This window comes from Pleurodeles waltl, chromosome 9 (assembly GCF_031143425.1).
Source record: "Pleurodeles waltl isolate 20211129_DDA chromosome 9, aPleWal1.hap1.20221129, whole genome shotgun sequence".
Lineage (NCBI taxonomy): Eukaryota > Metazoa > Chordata > Amphibia > Caudata > Salamandridae > Pleurodeles > Pleurodeles waltl.
The window spans coordinates 655,706,738-655,727,381 of NC_090448.1; the positions used below are offsets into that span (position 1 = coordinate 655,706,738).

Consider the following 20,644-nt stretch of genomic DNA (forward strand, 5'->3'; position numbering starts at 1 on the left):
TATGAAATCCTCCTTTCTCCTCAAGAGGAAAAACCGATGGATTAGGAGGTGAGGGTGATGATGAAGGAGCTAAGTGATCATCCCATTTGTGAGTAAGATGTTAAGGAGTGATGATCTCTCTTTCTTCCCTCTACTTGTCCGAGGAGGTGATGTCTATCCTGGGAGGTGGCGCTATCATAGAGGGAGGCGTGAATCTGGGTGTTGCTGGAGGTAGAGGCATGCTTCTTGGTGTAGCCTGAGAAGTAGACTGTGGCTGTGAATATTGTTGTGGTTGATTCGGAGCTGAATTCGGGAACCTCTTCTAATAGTCCTGACGCATGGACTGTAGATCCTGAATTAGGGAAATAGGCAATGGTACTGTACTGCGTAACTGTTGCATTGATTATTAATAATGCCCATGTGGTGTATAATAGGGGTCATATTCCTGCGGTTTGTAGTCGTCATCATCATCATCAGCCTGCTATTTGACGCACAAATGAGATGGACTGTGTGTGTCATCGAAAGGTCCCTCATTGTCAGACTCTTCCAAGTTCAGAAGATGACTAGGCAATAAAGTTGATACCTTACTGGGGTTGTACCATCAGGACGCAAGGCAGGCCTGGAAATTTTAGAAATCTTGAATGTTGTATGGAGGTCAGGAGAGTCTGCAGAGGGCGAAACCACAGTGTGTCGTGGCACTACTTCCTTTGGGGAAGGTAATGCTACCGTCAATGACGATATTGTCGCTGATGGGGTCAATGGTTATGGTCCCGTAGACGGAGTTGCCTTTGACGGTGTCGTCATCAGTGCCAACAATAGTTTTGTTAATTAGGGTCTCACTGAAAATGGCTTAGTTGACAAATAAATAGTCGATGGTGCAGGAGACTTCGTGACAATTCAGAAGTTGTTGATGGCGGAAGCTTCTTTTTGGGCGAAGTCAAATCCACCCAGTCACTCATCTTTACCAAAGAGATGGGTGTTTTTATGGCCCTCGTCGATGTCAATGTCTCTGAAGGTGGACGTTGTGGTGGTCGTTGACAGCATTGTGGACGGTAGTGTCATTGTCGTCCACTTAAACTGAAGTGATGTCTTTCTAGATGTCAATGGCTCTGAAGGAGGAGAATGTTGACGAGTCTCCTTTTTGCGATGTTAAGAGGATGGCAGCGAGGAGGCTGACCTTGCTAAGGCATTGAAAGGGTCTTTAGGATGTGATTTATGGTGCTTTCTGCTCTTCTCAGAATGCCCCTGGTCAGATGATCTAGACCTTTTCTGAGGCTTTGGATCCATGTCGCTATCCTCACCTGAAGTACATGACCAAATAAAAGTTTTCCTTCCCTGTCCCTCAGAGTTTTAGCAGAAAAGGTGCGACAAATCGTGCAGTCCTTCACCTGATGCTTGGAATACAGGTAGTACAAGCCATCCTTGTGTGGAGCATCCACATGGAGCCTTTTACAAGGACTTTTTTTTTGGAGGTATCAGACCTTTTCTTAAGTATGAAGTTTGTTCTGAGAGGAAATAAAACTGAGCAGAGCTCAGAGAGACTCCCTTCACATGACATGCGGTAGAAAATCTGAGGGAAGGAGACTCTCTTGGGAATATTCTACAGGGTGCTTGCACCTGATTGGGCATAGGTCAAGTTTGGTTCTTTTTTCAAAAGGACATAGACTATATGTTTAAGTTTGCTAGCATTATAGCTTATGACTATTCTTACGTACTTCTTTTCTAAGGTACCGTGGGACTCACACTTCGACGGCGGGGATGATTCAAGCATGTGAATCGATTAAAGATCCAATACTGGATAAGCCTGCTTAACATTTAATTTTTGCCTTCTATAAATACCCTTATACTGTATACTTCTTCTGTCACTGGGGATGAATTTTAGAAGCAATCGCCAGTTTGCACGCAGATTCAACCATTGGGCAAGAGTGTCAACAGTGCTCCTAGCTGATTTAATCAGCAGTTCCCTAACACAAGTGCCCAAAGAAACAAAGGCACTAATTAGGTCAGAGGGAGCTGTGTTATACTACAAACAAAAACAGTATCCAAACTGTCTTTGGATAAACATTTCAAACAGGTCCATAAATCCATTTTTTTTCTATTCAAGTCTATGACCACCATTTTTGGTTGGGAGTCCTGTGCCCCCATCGGCTTATAAGCACACAACACACTGCCATATTAAATGAAATAACAAGGGAGTTGTGGTCACTATACAGCGGAGGGTTAACAACAACCTTCTAAATGTCATTAGGCAATGCATCAGAGGCAAAAATATAGTTGATCGTTGTACAGCAACCTCTACCAGTAAAGGTAGGTACCCTTGAGCGCCAGAACTTGAGGATCTTAATGTGTCATAAAGATCAAGGGGCAAAAACAAATTCCCCCCCTTGAGTTTCTCCTTAGCATCTCAGCCTTGGGATCTAATGAATTTATCAGATCCGTGAAACCCAGTTTTGCATTAAAATCTCCCACCAATAACCTATTCAGAGGCTGTCCCTCGTAAAAGTGCACAGTGCTTAGTTAAGTGATAAGGTCAAATAGAACTCTAAAATTCATATTACAACTGGTCAAAAATCAACATTGTAACATTTATCAGAATAAAACTGTCAGACCAATAAAGATAAGAAGCCTGGATCAAAGTACAATATACATGAGATGGTGTGGTAGAATCATTTGTGGCTTTGATCCATGTTGTGAGACCAGCACACGCCCGACCCACAATAGAAGGAATTGCAGGCTTACTAAAGCAAATATAACCAGCCATAAAAATATCACAAGTTGACCAAATCTCTTGAAGTAAAACCACATCACACTGCCATATAAAATGTGTCCAAGACTCCACATTTAATTTAGTATTCGCCCGGCAATGTTCCAGGCAAGCAGTTATAGAGAGGAGAAAGATGACAATGGCAAAGTGTCTTTGATGTGACAGGCCCCCTCAATTGCTCCATGAAGCCCGGCCCAGGTTGCATAAATTAGGGCTGGTGCATCAGTGAATATTAGTGGAACTAGCAAGCGGAGCAAAGGGATTAAATGTTGGCATCCAAGCTTAGCGGCTCTGCAGTCACCACAGAAAATAAGCCCTTCAGGCCTAAGTTCATTTACCAGTAAAAATACCGCAAAGGAAAAAGCTTAATAGTGGATGGGGACAAACGACCATCATGTACAAAGTCCAATAATCAGGCCATCACATGGAGGTGTCTAAAGCTGACTATTACACAGTCACCAGGACATTCCTTGTGCAGTGGGGCAACCCAAGCCAATCTTCTGACCATTACGATGTCACTATAATTGTTGAACTTGATGTTACGTCTCAGCCGCAGGCAGACTTTATTCTTTAGTTGCTCTGTTGATCCCAAGGCCTTTGCGGCTAAAAGGGAGACGTAACTTAAAATGATGAAAGAAGGCAGACAGAGGAAGCGTGACACTGGAGGGCCAACAGAAGCCACTTGCCTCAACACTGAAATTTCCCAGAGTGGTAGATTCTTCCCCGGAGTGGGAATCTGCTTCATTATGGCAGTAAATGAACCATGCCCCAGTGGGGTATATGCTGAATCATTGACTGAAAGGGAAAGCTCCTGTGTAGATTGAGCAACAGATAAGTCATTTGATGTTGGAACCCATTTCTCTGGCTTAGTTTCTTAAAGAATACACATTTAACTGTATTCAAGAATACAACTCCTTCCTGCCAGATCTGAAAGGTTATGGTGTGACTTTAACAGTTTTTTTTTTGTTTTTGGAGGGGTTGCGGGGAGGGGTCACTGAAGTTGTAATGAACAGTCATTTTCCTGTCTGGTATGTGGTACTTTGCATGCACCTTCCCACCAAGAAATTTAAGCAGGGTATACCCTTTGTAAAGAAGGATAAGTTACTTACCTGTAAATCCTAGTTCTCTTCCAGGGGTATCCTCATCAAAGTCATAAACATTGAATATTCCCGCCCTTGTGCGGAGACCCCGGAGCATATATCAAATATACACATATTATACATGTGTAATAAATAATCATGCAGACTATCATGTTAAAAACAGGCTAAAAATGCTTTATTTCTATGAAGTTTTTTTTATATTTTTTTATATTAAATACTACAATAGAGCATAAATATGTGCCCAAGCTCCTAAAACTAGGATTAGTGAAGTGAGCAGTAGCAAACTCTAGAGAAGAAATAGAAAAAACTGAATTGAAAAAACACTGAAGCATTCTTAGCCAATAGGCTGCATGCAGGTTAACACAGGAGAACCATAAAAACTTTGGCACCGTGCCTTTAAGACCCTGAGCACCTCCAGTATCCCACCATGCCTCAGGGGTGAAGGAAAGGTGACAGTTGGTTCACAGTTAGGTCAGTTCTTTTTACGGTGACAATTTTCCTAACTGATTCAAAACACAGTCTGTCCTGCACTTCTAGGAGACGTGCGTCCGGGGAGGAGGGTGGGTTGTTTGACTTTGATGAGGATACCCCTGGAAGAGAACTAGGATTTACAGGTAAGTAACTTATCCTTCTCTTCCAGGGGATCCTCATCAATAGTGATAAACATTGAATAGATTAGCAAGCCCATCCCTAAACCCAGCGGACTGTCCGATAGAAGTGCAGGAATAGATAGGTATTACGCAAATAGATTTCTTAGAGAGGCCTGCCCCACTTGGGCATCCGCTCTTGCATCTGAGTCTAAACAATAATGTCTTGTAAACGTATGGACAGACTTCCATGTAGCAGCCTTACAAATCTCAGATATTGGAACATTGTTAAGGAGAGCAGCAGTAGCCGCTTTACCCCTTGTGGAATGCGCTTTAGGCCGCGCTAGCAATTGTCTATTGGCTAGCTGATAAGTATTAACAATGCAAGAAACTATCCATCTTGATATTGTACGTTTAGATGCTGCCTCTCCTGTCCTTAAATGACCATAGTTTACAAACAAACGGTTAGAGTGTCTAATCGACTTTGTCTTGTCCAGATAAAATTTTAGCACTCTTTTCAAGTCTAATGAGTGCAATGCTTTCTCTGCCGGAGTCTCCGGATTGGGAAAGAACGTCAGTAAAGTAATGGTCTGATTAATATGGAATTCTGACACCACCTTCGGAAGGAAAGATGGGTGAGTTCGTAGAACCACTCTATTGTCATGAAAAACCGTGTACGGTTCTTTTGCCGACAAGGCCTGGATTTCACTGACCCTCCTCGCTGAAGTAATGGCCACTAGAAAAGCCGCCTTCCACGTAAGGTGTTGTAAAGAGGCCTTATGGATAGGCTCGAAAGGAGGGCCCATAAGTTTTGCCAGGACTATGTTCAGTTCCCACGGAGGAGAAGGCCTCCGAATTGGCGGAAAAACTTTCTTCAAACCTTCTAAGAAATCCTTGACTACAGGTTTTGTAAAGAAGGATTCCTGAGAAGGCGATTTGCGATAGGCAGTAATAGCAGACAAATGTACCTTAATAGATGATACCTGCAGACCGGACTTCGCTAGATGAAGCAAATAGGATAGTATGACATCCTCCTGCGCCTGTATGGGATTATGACCTTGCTGACAGCACCATATGTAGAATCTCTTCCACTTAAAAGCGTAGGAACGCCGCGTGGAAGGTCGTTTGGACTCTTTCAAGATGTTCATGCACTCCTGTGAGAGCCCTAGGTGCCCAGACTGCAGGAATTCAGGAGCCATGCTGTTAAGCTCAGAGAGGGTAGGTTGGGATGTAGAATCCTGCCCTCCATTCTGCTCAGAAGATCCGGTCTGCACGGCAGCCTCCTGTGAGGTTCTTCCGACAGGTTGAGGAGATCCGTGTACCAGAATTGTCGGGGCAATTGCGGCGCTATAAGAATCATTCTGGTCCTGGATCTGTAAAGTTTGCTGATCACTGCCGGAATGAGGGGAATCGGCGGAAAGGCGTAAAGAAATATCCCTGACCAGTCGATCAACAGGGCATTCCCTCGAGATCCTGGACGGTAGAACCTGGATGCGAAGTCTGGGCATTTCTTGTTTACTTCGTCTGCGAAGAGGTCCAGTTGGGGCCGACCCCATTGCGCGAAGATGTATTCTGCGACTTCGCCGTGCAGGACCCAATCGTGAACGTCCTCCAGGTGTCTGCTTAGAAAGTCTGCTTCCACGTTCTGCTGACCTGGCAGGTGAACTGCTGTAATTGACATTCCTCTGGCCAGGAGCCAATGCCATATCGCTTGGGACTCTCGCGATAGGGGTAGGGACCTCGTTCCCCCCTGTTTGTTCAAGTAATACATCGTGGTTGTATTGTCCGTCTGTATCAAGAGAGTTTTCCCCTGAATTAGCGGTATGAAAGACTTGAGAGCGAGGTGGACCGCTCTGAGTTCTAGCAGATTGATGTGGTACTGCTTTTCCTTGTCTGACCACAGACCCTGCGCTTGAAAAGGACCCAGATGAGCCCCCCATCCCTGAAGAGATGCATCCGTTACTAGGGTGTCGGATGGAAGCACCTGGTGAAACGGAGCACCCACTGACAGGTGAGGTCTGTGTATCCACCATCTCAATGACTGAAGTGCTACCTCCGGTAGCCGCACCGTGTCCTCCCAGCGACCTGTTCTTTGGCTCCAGTTGGTCTCCAATGCCTCTTGGAGGGGTCTCATGTGGAGTCTGGCATTTGGGACAATAAAAATGCACGATGCCATGGAGCCTAGTAGTGATGTCACCTGACGTGCCGTAGGTGCGCTGGTTCTCAACAAGTCCTGGCACTTCTTGTTTATTGAGGATAGTCGTTCCTCCGAAGGATACACTTTTTGTATTTCTGTGTTTATGATAGCTCCTAGGTAGTGAAGATTCTGCGTTGGAGTCAATGTTGACTTCTGGTAATTGACCTGAAGACCTAGGGCTTCGCAAACTCGTAGTACAATGTCCCGATGGCTTCTCGCCTGCTCCGGAGAAGAAGCCTTTAGTAGCCAGTCGTCTAGGTATGGATATATGTATATCCTTTGTCTTCGGAGATGCGCCGCCACCACTGCCATACATTTCGAGAAAACTCTTGGGGCAGATTTCAGGCCAAAGGGTAGAACTCTGAACTGGTAATGTTGTAACGCTACTCGGAAGCGCAGGAATTTCCGATGCTTTGGAGCTATTGGGATGTGAAAGTACGCATCCTGCAGGTCGATGGAGCACATCCAGTCTCCCTGATGCAGTTGAGGGAAAATCTGGTGAAGCGCTAGCATTCTGAACCTCTGCTTCCTTATGTATTTGTTCAGCAGCCGTAGATCCAGAATTGGCCTGAAAACGCCCTCTCGACCCTTCTTTGCCACTAGAAAGTAACAGGAGTAGACCCCCTGTCCTCTTTGTGCAGGTGGAACCTTTTCTATGGCGTTCTTTCTCAGGAGGGCGAGAGCCTCCTTGCGTAGCAAGCTGAGGTGAGATGGATTGTCTTTGGTTGGTGGCAAGCGTGGTGAAGGCTGTTTGAAAAGAAGAGAATAGCCATGTTCGACAATATTGAGCACCCATTTGTCTCTTGTGATAGAGTGCCACTCGTGAAGATAAGCCGTAATACTTCCCCCCACCGGAGTGGTGTACAGTGTCGAGGGAAGCGAGATTTCATTGCTTGGTGGGTGCTTTCGGAGTGGACTGTTGAGGTCTGCTCGACCCTCGCTCCCTTGTGTTTCTTCGTTGAAAGAGAGAGCGTCCCTGTCGCTGTTGTGACCTTTGCGACCAATGAGGGGTTTGAACCCTCTGCTGGAAAGGGCGCCTATCATACGGCCTGTACCTCCGCCTGAAATCTTTCTTTCTTTCGAGGCCCACCGCCTTCAAGGTATCCACCTCGGTCTTCATGCGGGCCATCTCTTCGTCTGCATGGGCACCGAATAGAGAGTTCCCGGCAAATGGGAGATTCAGGATGCGTTGCTGTGCTTCCTGTTTCAAGCCTGTGAGCCTCAGCCAGGAAGATCTCCTCGCACAGATACCATGTGCGTACCCATGGGCAGCCAAATCCGCCCCATCCGCTGCCGCGCTGATAACCTGGTTGGATACCAGGCATCCTTCTTGTAGTATCTCCTGGAAATCTTGCCTGTCTTCTCTGGGCAATTTTTCTGTAAATCTACTGAGGGAATCCCACAGAGAACGATCGTACCTGCCCAGGAGCGCAGACGCACTGGAGACCTTCATTGCTGAAGCCGCCGTCCCGCATATCTTTCTCCCTAGAGAGTCTAAATGCCTGCTCTCTTTATCCGGGGGTACCGTGGATGAAGAAGCCACCGAGTGGGTCTTTCGGGCGGCAGCTACGATCACCGAGTCCGGTGGCGGATCTTTTCTAAGGAATAAAGGGTCTTGTTCTGGAGCCTTGTATTTCTTGAGAATCCTAGCCGGTGCAGACTTAAGCGAGGCTGGGGCCAGAAAAGTGTCCATAGTTGGCTGCAGCAAGCCAGGCACCAGAGGCAGCAACTTTTTCGACGCTGATCTCTGTTGTAGAGTCTCAAAGATGACCGATGAGGAGGTAGATGGTTCTGGAACCTCAATGTTGAGTTTCTGCGCTCCTCTTAGCAACACCTCGTTGAATGTGGTAATATCATCCACCGGTGAGACTCTAGCAGGTGGTGAATCTGTAAGGGTGGGTGAGTAACGCCAGACAGAAGAACCTGATGAAGACCAAGAGGGTGATCTTCTTCTGGACCGCGACCTGGATCTCCGTTGAGAGCGAGATCTGCTGCGAGACGCTGTAGCAGAGCGTCTAGGCCTCGCGGTCGGTTGGCGAGGAGCTGAACGAGCCCGTTCTGCCCTGGCTGTCGGTGATGGCGTTCTTGGCAGGGAGGCAGTAGGTGAATACATTCGCGAATACTGCGAATCTGGGGATGCCGCTGGTCTGTTGAGGCTCTCCAGCCATCTCGGAGATAGATTGATGGGCGAGACATGCCCAGATGATGCCGCTCTAGACCGAGAAGAGCCCCTCGGTATGGAGACCACTGGAGATGGTGCCTTGTCTGGCGTGGGGCGATGTTCTGCTCCCTGTGGGACAGGTAAAACCTGCATAGACGTCGATGGGCGCCCAGCCGTTTGTTCCTGTCTCGCCGTTGAGTGCCTCGACGTTGAATGTCTTGACGTCGAACGACGTTCCTTGGACCTCGACCTGCTCGCCGTCGTGTGCCTCGACGTGGAGCGATGGGAGGTTGACGGCGGATGTTTCTCGTGCCGTCGTGGTGATGACGACGCTGTGTGTCCTGACGTCGGGGGGCGCACAGCCTTTGGCGGCGACCGGGCACGCCGGCGATGGCTCGACGTCGATCGGCGGGCTGCCGTCAACGGAGACCTGCCCCTGCTCTGATGTTCCCTCGACGCCGTTCCCTTCGACGTCGGGTGTGTCGCCGTCGACGGCGATCTATGCCGGTGAGACGGTGGTAGCGACGACGTCGACGGTGAACAAACAGGTATTTTCCTACCTGTCGACGTCGACCGGGCCATTCTCTCCTGAGAATGGCCTTCTGGATGTCTGAGAAGTGAGGAGAACGATGTTCTTTTCCTCTCCTGAAGCCCATGAAGCCGGATCTTCTCTCTGTCTTTCAGAGTCCTCCTAGACATGTTCTTGCAGTACTTACAAGTGTCAGGGCAGTGACTCTGAGGCAGGCACACTATGCACAGAGAGTGCGGATCTGACTGGGCCTTCTTCCCACAAGCAGGGCATTTGACAAAAAGAGAAGGCATTTTTCTGTCAGAAAAAACCTTCCTAGCTCAGACAAAGATGTTATTTGTCGAGTGAAAAATGAAAAACTCTTTTTTAAATAATTTTTTTGAGAAAAAACTCAGAAAAACTGAGAGCTCAATGCTCCAGGATCCTCTCAGAAGAAGCCGGAAAAAAGAACTGACCTAACTGTGAACCAACTGTCACCTTTCCTTCACCCCTGAGGCATGGTGGGATACTGGAGGTGCTCAGGGTCTTAAAGGCACGGTGCCAAAGTTTTTATGGTTCTCCTGTGTTAACCTGCATGCAGCCTATTGGCTAAGAATGCTTCAGTGTTTTTTCAATGCAGTTTTTTCTATTTCTTCTCTAGAGTTTGCTACTGCTCACTTCACTAATCCTAGTTTTAGGAGCTTGGGCACATATTTATGCTCTATTGTAGTATTTAATATAAAAAATAAATAAAAAAAACTTCATAGAAATAAAGCATTTTTAGCCTGTTTTTAACATGATAGTCTGCATGATTATTTATTACACATGTATAATATGTGTATATTTGATATATGCTCCGGGGTCCCCGCACAAGGGCGGGAATATTCAATGTTTATGACTATTGATGAGGATCCCCTGGAAGAGAAACCTTTGGCCAGTGGAGTGACAGACCGTACCAGAGGCCATGCGGTTGTCCCACAGAAAGTATCTAGTCAGGTCTACAGGAATCTGCAGCATCGATGGTTCCTGGTAGTAAGGAATAAGGATATTAGTTATCTATGGCCAAACTCCAAATGTTCAAGTTGAAATTGGTGGTCTTCCAGGACCTGGAGGGAGAGGTGACTGGTGGTGTCCCTTTATGGATCATCTCCATTCACTTGACTTAGGAATTGTTAAGACATATAGGTGGTCATTATGACCCCGGCGGTGAGAGTAAATGTAGCGGTAGTACCACCAACAGGCTGGCGGTACATACCGCCACATTATGAGAATGTCAACCCGCCACTTCTCCACTCATACCACCATGGCAGTATCAGCCGCCGGGCCGGAGATATCAATCTACAGCCCGGCGGCCGACACAGTACAGGCGGCGGCATTATAAGCCTGCCTACCACCATGGTTTTCGTGGTGTTAGCAATGCCACGAAAACCATGGCTGTAGGCTCTACTGGTGACAGGAAATTCCTTCCCTGTCACCGGTAGGCACCTCCTTCACCCCTCCCCAACACACACCTGACACCCCCCACCCCCCTCCATCCAAAGCCCCACCCCATACACACACTAACCCCTCCTCCCCGGACATTCACATACACCCCCCACCCCTGATTCAAACACTCACACCCCCCCCCGATCCACTCACTCTCCCCCCCCCCCCATAAATGCACACACCCGCAGACACGCACCACCAATACACCCAATCACTCACAATGGCATACAAGCATTCATACACACACTGACATACACACATTCATACACACACTGGCATACACACATTCATATACACACTGGAATACACGCATTCATACACGCATACTTCCAGACACGCTCGCACACATTCTTACACACAATCACACTGACATGCAGACATGCACTCACTTCACCATTCTTACACAAATTCACTCACAAGCATACAACCATGCAAACACCACAACACACACAGACCCATTCACACACTCACTCACACATTTATGCACACACTCAGACACACACACAAAACACCCTCCACCCTACCACCTCAGTCCCCTGTTGGAAGTCCGACTTACCTTTGTCGAGGAGGTCTTCTGGCAGGGAACGGGAAAGGGCACTGCTAATGCCAGCAGCGCCCCGCCAGCAGAACACTGCCAGGCCGTATCACAGGTCATGATACCGCTGGTGGCGTTCAACTGGTGTGGCCGTGCTGGTGGTAGTAGTGGCACCTTACCACCATCCGCCATCATGAACACTGCCGAATTTCCGCCCTTATTGTGGCAGAGGTCCGGTAGTGCTCATGAAATGGCGGACGAATGGTAGCCACGGTGGCAGTATTTTGGCGGCCGTCACTATGGCGGTAGGCGGTTTTTACCATCAATGTCAAAATGGCCACCATAATCTTCTTTGTCAACTTGACCTTTAACTAAGTGGAACTATTAACGGAACTGTAGTAATTTTTCTTTGATTTGTCCGCTACTTCCATTTCCACAGGCCATGGGCGATTGAGGGGCTCTAAAGACACACTTGTAGGAGAAGTTTCTTCTGTAAGAGGAATTAAAGTAACCCTTTGCTGGAAATGACAGTACTTTGACTTCTGATTCCTATTGATTGCACAGATATAGGCATGCACAGTAATATCTTCGTCAATGGTGAAATCAGTAACTGAGGTTGTAATGTCAAAGGAGGCTGTGATGATGAGGAGGGTGTAAGAGCGACAAGAGAACATAGTAGGAGAAAGAAGTGTAGAAGAATATACAGGCCAGGAAAAAGATATAGCCATCTACAGTACAAGGAACACATAGGGCCTTATTACAACTTTGGAGGACGGTGTTAATCCGTCCCAAATGTGACAGATATACCACCTACAGTATTACGAGTTCCATAGGATATAATGGACTCGTAATACGGTAGGTGGCATATCCGTCACATTTGGGACGGATTAACACCGTCCTCCAAAGTTGTAATAAGGCCCATAGTCATTAAGGAGATTACTGACATCATGCTGACTACTGCCAAAGAAGAGCAGACCAGATTCATCAGCTGGGAATCTAAAAATTGAGTAATTTCTGACAATGGTGTTGTAGAAGATTCTGTTGTGAATCTAGATGAACATGTTTATTACACTTTTCATTGTACTGCATTTTCACTTTTTTACTGTTTCAGTACTTGATAAATGCTTTAAGCATCGCCCTAACTAAGCCTGTTTATTCTGTGCCATAGCTACATGAGGGTTGAACTCAGATTAATTTACTGACCTTGCGGGTTTATTATTCCTTGAAGTGTGTAATCACCCCCAAATAATAATCAAATCTCTTACAGTCAGGCATTCCTGAGAGAAGTTCAAGTATCCACATTCTAGGACCTCAGGTACCAGACTGCTCATTTGAGTTGGCTGGGGACTGGGTTCCTAATCTGGCCTGGTCTCTGAGTGAGAAGATTTGGCCTAAGTGGAGGCTTCCTTTGTGGGCTGATGGACATTTCCAGAAGCACTGGAGCCACCGGGATGAGGGTCAGACACATATTCTTTACTATGTATAGAAGGAGTGGAAGAGGAGGAAAAACATCAGCAAATAAACTTTGACAAGTTAATCACAGTACACTCCCCTTAGACTGTGGGTGCTGGTGTGTTGAGTGGCTGCAGGGTTATGCACACTCAGTTTCTGAAAGAAATACATGGCTGTCCTACTTGATGAGGACTACTCTCCACCAACAACCCCAAAGGAGGCTTTGAAAGCTAAGCATATAGGCAGAAGTTACAGATAAGTAAAGGGATGGCCCCAGGGGTGAGAGGCCACAATCCACAGCCATGGCATCGGAATGTGTTCCACAACCTGTGAGGAAAGCATCAGTGGTAATGGTAACCTGCAGGAGTGGGTCTGAGAAAGGCATACCATGCAATAGGTTGCTGCTGTCCACCATTGCAGACAGCAGTGAGTGGTTGCCTTAACTAACCTACCGCTTGTGACCACAGACTTAAGGGGCATTCCTGTGTAGGGTGCATGAGGAGCCTGGCACCCAGTATGATGGAAATGCACAAAGCCATCATTCCTAGCATACAAATCATGATCCTGACTGTGTGCACATAATGGGGCTGAATAATTCAGTAGCTGCTGGACTGCCAACACCAACGGGTGGTTGGGGGGAAGGCTTTCCCTGCAAAGGCATTCAACACAAAAACCAGGAAGGGCTGGATCTGTTCAGGTGGGAGTTGGTAGTATTCAACTTAATCCCAAGCTGTGGAGCGGAGAAATTACTGCTGGCTGTTGCTACACACTGCTGCTCTTGATCAGTCAATCATGTAGCTAGGGGAGACATGAGTACACCTTCATCTCACAAACAGGAAGCTCCACTACACAGCAATTCATGAACACCTTTGGAGAAGTGGTACACCCGAAAGGAAGAACATTAAACTGATGGTGATGTTTAGTACAAAGCAAAGATATCAGCAGTAGGAAGGGTGGATGGGTATGCACAAATAGGCCTCTTTGAGGTCAAGCACCTTAATGTAGTCACCTTGCTGGAGCAGAGGAATGACATCCTGCAGAGCTGTCAAATGGGAGTGTTCTGACAAGATATATTTGTTGAGAGACTGATGTCTAGAGTGGGTTAGAATGAGCCTTCTTTTTGGGGAATGAGGAAGTAAAGAAAGTATAGTCCTATCCCCTGATAGTGTAGAGGAAACCTCCCTATTGCCTTTTTTTTTTTTCGACGAACAAGAGGTCTTGACTGAGGACGTCTCTGTGGGGTGGAACTTTGTGAAGGGTGGTGAGAAGCTCTAGGGAATAAGCATTAAGGACCACTACTAGCACCCACTGGCCTGATGTAATTTATTTGATTTCCTCCTAGTGAAGGATGAAATTTGCAACCTTGTCCGACAGGTGCCCTGTGATCAGGGAAATAGGAAGGGGCAAATGACTGTTTCAAGGTGGAACTCCTTTATCAAAGTCTTCTGTGCCCTTTCCCGTTTCCCATGTATGTACCTCTGCTACATCCCCTGACCACCTGTTGCTAAACATTTTGCTGATGTCTTTGATAAAACTGCAGTTGGCCTGTGAATGTAGCCTTAGTCCTCCCCTGGCTGCTTACAAAAAGTGCCTCTAGCAGCTGGAGTCTGCAGGGCAATCATCTACTTAGCGACCACTGTGTCCTTTTTTATCTTTTTTAGCATCTCCTCGACCTGGGGCCCAAAGAGATGATCCACGGTAAATGGGAGGTTGAGGATATGCTGTTGGACTTCAAGTTTAAAGCTAGTGATAAGTAAGACATGTCTTCTAAGGAGGACACTAGTGACCAAGTTAACTACCTTCAATAATGCGTTATCTGGCAGAGACTGTATCTAGCCGCAAACATTTGTCGCTGACAAGACACCACAACGTTTGAACCAGGTGGGTTTTTTGGGAACATCTTGGAAAAAGAGAGAAAAACTACACTAGGTTTCGAAATAAAGGTCTAAGTTAGTCAAAAAATGACTGAGGGGAACTCGATTCGAATCTGCACTTACGGTACGTTAAAAGAAGGAACTGAGGTCAGCGCGCAGGGGTGCCACCTATATAGGCATTGCGCAAGATTCCAGCACGGACAACACTATGCAGAGCTGAACGTTGCCACCTACGGGCACACAGGGAATTGCTCAAAAAAGTCTAGAAGTCTCTAACAGATGTTAATGGTCCTGGAGTTTGTGTCCACTTCATTGTGCTCACAACAAATGTTGGCATTCAAGATGATTTTGTTTTTGGTCACCATAACCTCCACCTTCTTTATGACACATCTGAGAAATGTTTGATGATTTCAAGCATGTCCTCCCACTGAATCCTCTGGTAACTGGAGAGGAGTCCAACAAAAATGAATAGGTACTAATTTTGTTGGACCCCCTACTGCTACTTTTCTGCCACAGCTTCTAATCTTACACTCTCTTTATTGGAGAGAGCCTCACTGTCTATGGCTTGGACAAAGGTTTTCTTGCACACTGTTTGAGCCATTTGTCACCATCTAAGCCCCTACTAACACCTTAAAATTGTGTGAGGCAAACTTGGAAATGGTCTCCACTACAAAGTCCCCTTCGTCTTGCAGTGCATGTATGTCTACTTTGTGGTTTCTGGCTGCCCTCAAGGCAGGCCCTTTTATCATTTGGTGGGGATGACTTCTCTCAAACGTGCTCCAAATGAGGATTGCCCAGGAAGCTAACAATGTAATCCTCCCAGGGGTCATCACCTAGCCTGTGCCCAAGGGATGGTCATAAAGTGTCATTGATCATATGTACTGTCAGGGTCAGAAACTGTATGTGTGCACACCTCAGGTGACTCTGGTGGAGGTAGAGGAGGTGGTGTGCGTGAGTGTTGTGGAGGAGGTAATGGTAGTGGTGAAAACGGCAGTGAAGAAGGTTATGGCTTGAGCCTTTGCTTCTGAGCTTTGTCAGTGCTGGGTTTGTAGGGGGTCTCAGGATAGTTTCTCTTCTAAGCCGAGCCTTTTCTTTTGAGGGCGTGCATCTGAGAGCTTTATTGGTGCTGGTTTCGCCAAGATCTTACACTGACGAAATGCATGAAGAGACACTTGTGCCAGGCACAGTGTTCTTCTTGCAGTATTACTGCCACAGATTAGTCGAGTCCAGTTGTCGAAAAACTGTTCAGTGCCTTTTGGACTTTCAAAGCCGACTTCAGTGGTGCCTTCAGCATTGAATTTGAGTGCAGGGAAGGGTGCTCCATGCCCATGGATCAAGAAGAGCTCAACTGTAAACGAGGCTCAACTCCCTCTGGCGCAGGCTTGTTCAACTCTAAAGCCCTCGCTCGGTGCTGACAGGAGACTGAAGGTGGCAGAGGCCCTGGAGGTGGTTGTTTCATTTGTCCATGCTCTGGTCTCGAAGGCTGACTCCCATGGGAGCAGTGCTTTACCTCAGCATTGGAATTTTTGTGCAACCTCAGTTTAGTCACATGGCTCTCAAGGACTGGCATGGTACTTAAGGGCCTGTGTGTCTTCTTGGTTCGAGGGGCAATGGTCCTCAGCACCAGTCTGAAATCCTCTTCTGACTCTCTCTGACTTTCTCAGGGATATTGTCTCTGGGTTGAGTATTGGATGGACCACCAGGATTCTGGTCAAATCAGTGCTATTTCATTTTTTGGCCCTGGAGGGATCCTCAAACTAAAATGTTCAGAATTTCAGAGAACAGATGTTGGTGCATTTTGCAGTGTGCCAAGTGCCTCTCTCCCCAGTAAATCAAGGTTTTCCTGGCACAGAAGATGAGGAAGGACTCACAGAAGGTATTGCTGCAATCGTGTTAGAGGCACAGATTGCAGATATAGTGATCCAACCACACAAACTATGAATTGCATCTCAGGCAGTGTTTGAAGGGTTTCTATTTCCGCACAGTTTTCCAGTCTGCATTCTCCAGTGCAGGCCATGAAGAAGGACTTGAGATTCCCAAAGTGCAAGGAGAGATCCCCAGTCCGCAGGGTATTCAAATCATAGTCAGCAGTTTACAAAAGGTGTCCAGCAGAGTACACTGACGTGTAGTTATCAGAGAGCAGACTGCTCTTCCTAATCAGCATGTTAATTTCTGAACAGTGTGGTCCCAAAAAATATTTGAAAACAAACGTTGGCCTCAGAACTCTCTCGGTGTACGGCCAGATCAAATGTTGGGGAAAAACATCTAGCATACATTTGGTACCCCTGCAAGGTGTAGACTAAAGAAGGAGTCACAACACGTCATGTGAGTTGAAAGCCTCTTTGAAGAAAAACAACTTGCAATTGTCTGAGCCAAACACAAGATGGGAGGAGTATGCACAGCATGGGTATGTGGCCACCAATACTACAAACACAAAGTTTCAACAGGAAATAAAAGTCAAGCACATACAACCATAGCTCTAGATGTTCCCAGATGCCCCAGTGGGGAAAGGGAGTAATGTTTTTGAGAACATGGGCATTTGTAATCAACCTATGTAATCAACTCAAAAAAGTTGGTTCAAGAATATGCATTTAGTTCATTGAAAGAAGGTGTTTCACAACAGGATAGACTAAGGGGATGAGCTTCGATTGGTATTGGCATTGCACATATCTTGCTATGGATACTCAACAAAAGAAAATGGGATGGACAGGATGCCAGATACCTTAAACCATAGTGTTCACACTCAAACACCCCAGATGTCCTGCTAGGATATAGCAGCATAGGCACCTATCCTAAGGCTGCATATATGTACTAGTCAGGCATTTACCATTCTGCAACAATAGGGACCAGATGCAGGTATCATAGCATTACGCGAAGACTGACTGCCCACTGAGAAACAACTGGCACAAGGATGGTTACTCAGTTTAACATTGGGTGTGGTAGGTTCAAAAGGGAGACTAATGGCATGAAGAGGGATGGCTGATCTCTAACATTCCATCTAGGATGTCAGCAGTCCCATTGATGGGTCTGCGCCTTACATCCACACTACACCCCACTTAGCAGGTAATGATCAGTAAAGAGAGGAAACAGCAAGGTGTGTCACCAATATGAAAGCTGAGGCCACCCGAGTCAGTAGAACAGTCTCTTTCTTCTGGGTTACTGACAACCAAAATAATACAAAGCTGCGACAAATAGATGTGTGTGTGAATATATATATATATATATATATATATATATATATATATATAGAGAGAGAGAGAGAGAGAGAGAGATAGAAATACACACACACACACACACACACACACACAACACTATAACCTTGCTGACTTCCACATCTCACACACACACACACACACACACACACACACACACACACACTGCAAGGTCACTGAGTCAATTACACATAGTTGTAGGAACACAAGTAGACTTTACATCCATCAATTTATTTTCATAAAGTTGAAATGCATGTTCAAAAGATTACATCTCAATAACAGAGGGACAGGTAAGCCAGCAAGTGAAACCCAGTACTTGCATATTTGTTTACTAAGAGTCTCCTCCAATTTCAGTAAAACCTTCATCCAATGCACGTCTTATAATTTCCATCTCAAATATACATCATAGCTAATAAACTTAACACAGTCTAGCCACTTCTGATTTTAGCACACATCCAGTGTGCACATGCCAAAAAGGTCTACTAAATAAAATTTCCCGTATCCACAACACAAACTGCTCCTAGATGCAACTGTCTGTGAATATCTGTAAGAAAAGACCTACACAATACAGTGTTCTTGTCAAATGTTTACCTGAAGGTGAAGGGGTCAATCGTGGGACCCTTGTCAAACTCCCACTCCGTCCCTCTCGAGATGCAGCAGACCAGTGACCTCCTCTCTCTCTGGATGTGGAGCGCTCTTGTGAAGTGGATCTTCTAATGTCTTTGGATTTGACAGGGAAGCCATTTCGAACATGTGATCCATGAACTCCACTAAGGCCAGAACCAGAACGGCTCTGAGGTGATGGTCCAACAGGGGTCACCTTCCTTGAAGGATAACATGATTACAGGAAAGTTTTGAAGTGAACATGCAAATATAAAATATTTGAAACACTTAAAACATAGTAAATGATCAAGTTATCAATACAATTATTATTTATCTCTACATCAGAAAAACAAGCAATAGATTGCAAAAGGTAAAGATTCGATCTATAGAATAGATGATTAAACACCCATTATTATAAACACTCAAGCACTGATGCATTAAGCATTCAGATAATCTGTGTATGCAATAAAGGTGTAACTGACAATGCAATACATTAATACTGCACATGATAAAAATTAACCTGATGTAATAAATGTTGAAACAATCTACGCAATTAACATTCAACAAATCTATTATTGCATATGCAAATCTGCAATACCATACTAATGGAAAAATGAATGAACACCAGTGCTAAGCTCAAATCATAATAACACCATAGGGAAACTCGCACATGTTGTGGCGCTCTTAAAATAGAAGTGTGCACATATTTCTGCGAGCAGAATAAATCTCAAACCCACAGTACCTTGACTTTTACAGGCTTTATATCAAAATACCTCTTGCAGCTACTAAATCATCCCACACCAAAGACCTAATCACATTCCACCCAAATAATTTTCCTTCACTGACTCCCTAGAAGCTTCTCCCCGCTCGTTGGTAAGAGTCTACCGTGTAATGTGGTCTCCAACTTTCCCTTTGAAAAAACTAGTTACTTATCTGTACACTGTGGCTCTCCAGTATTGATGTCTTTCCATGGATTCACATGCTTGAATCTTCCCCTTCGTCATTGTGGGACCCGACGGTATTTAAAATAAACAGTACTAAAAAATACATTGACAGGCCATAGAAAAGTAAGTGACATTGCTAACCAATTCACTTTGTTTTAATAGACTCAAACTTCAGCCAGCAGGAGGCTGGACCGATGACCACTTCACCCATGCAGAGCCTCCATATCTCAGATTTCAAGCAACAGTGTGAATATTTTTATTTATTCATGAGGTATAAGAGTGGTATGCCGAAAAGGGGAGGCAGGTGGCTCGCATATGAATCTATGAAAGATATCAATACCGGAGAACCACAGTGTACAGGTAACACATTTTTTCTCCAGTACTGAATCTTTCATAGATTCCCATGCTTGAATCAGAACAGCTAGCAGTAGGCAATTTTAGTGCATTTAGGTAAAATCACACTTTACGAGATGCATTTAAAATAAGCTACGAAGCACTGTGATATAGAGGTATGTTAGTAGAAACAAGAAAAAAATAAGAGCTGAAATACATTCAATTGCAATCAAGCACGTGAATAATAAAACATAGTGAAATAGAATGTGTACCTCAATTAAAAAGGTGACGTAAGACGCCTGCCCGACAGCTGCATCCGCTTTCCATGCCGATTCCAAACAGTAATTCTTGGTGAAAGTATGGGCATTTAACCATGTTTCTTCCCTGCAGATATCTGGGAGCGACACTCCCGTAAATAAGACTGTGGATGCAGCCCTTTTTCTGGTCAAATGTGAAGTCACTTTTCCAGATAGTGGTCTTCTTGCCTTGTTATGGCAAAAAGCAATAGCTGTCGATATCCAGCATGCTATGCTGCTTCTTGATAGTGCATACTTCTTTCTGGGAGGTGCGAAATAAAATGAAAAGCTGATCAGATTTTCTGAAAGGCTTTGTCCTATGAATGTAGAATATTAGGCAGCGTTTGACATCTAGAGAGCCAAGAGCCTTCTCCGCCGCCGAAGAAGGGTTCTTGAAGTATGTAGACAAAATTATGGGTTCATTCAAATGGAAAGGTGAGGGAACCTTAGGAATTAATTTTGTGTTTGTTCTTAACAGAACTTTATCATCCTTGAATTGTAGAAAAGGCTCAGAGATCGTTAAGCCTGAATTTCACTAACCCTCCTGGCCCACGTGAGGGCTACCAGAAGGGTCATCTTCCATGACACATACTTCATGTCTGCCTTATGAATAG

General features: G+C 45.6%; 1 protein-coding gene across 1 annotated transcript in view; it reads right to left on the reverse strand.

Moving 5' to 3' along the window:
* The window catches only part of CCDC61 (coiled-coil domain containing 61), a 637,121-nt gene that overhangs the window by 326,771 nt on the left and 289,706 nt on the right, over nucleotides 1–20,644 (reverse strand). The window contains exon 8 of the mRNA XM_069207713.1: nucleotides 18,446–18,678. Within this exon, the coding sequence (XP_069063814.1) occupies nucleotides 18,446–18,678 (233 nt within the window). The remainder of the gene's footprint in view (nucleotides 1–18,445; nucleotides 18,679–20,644) is intronic.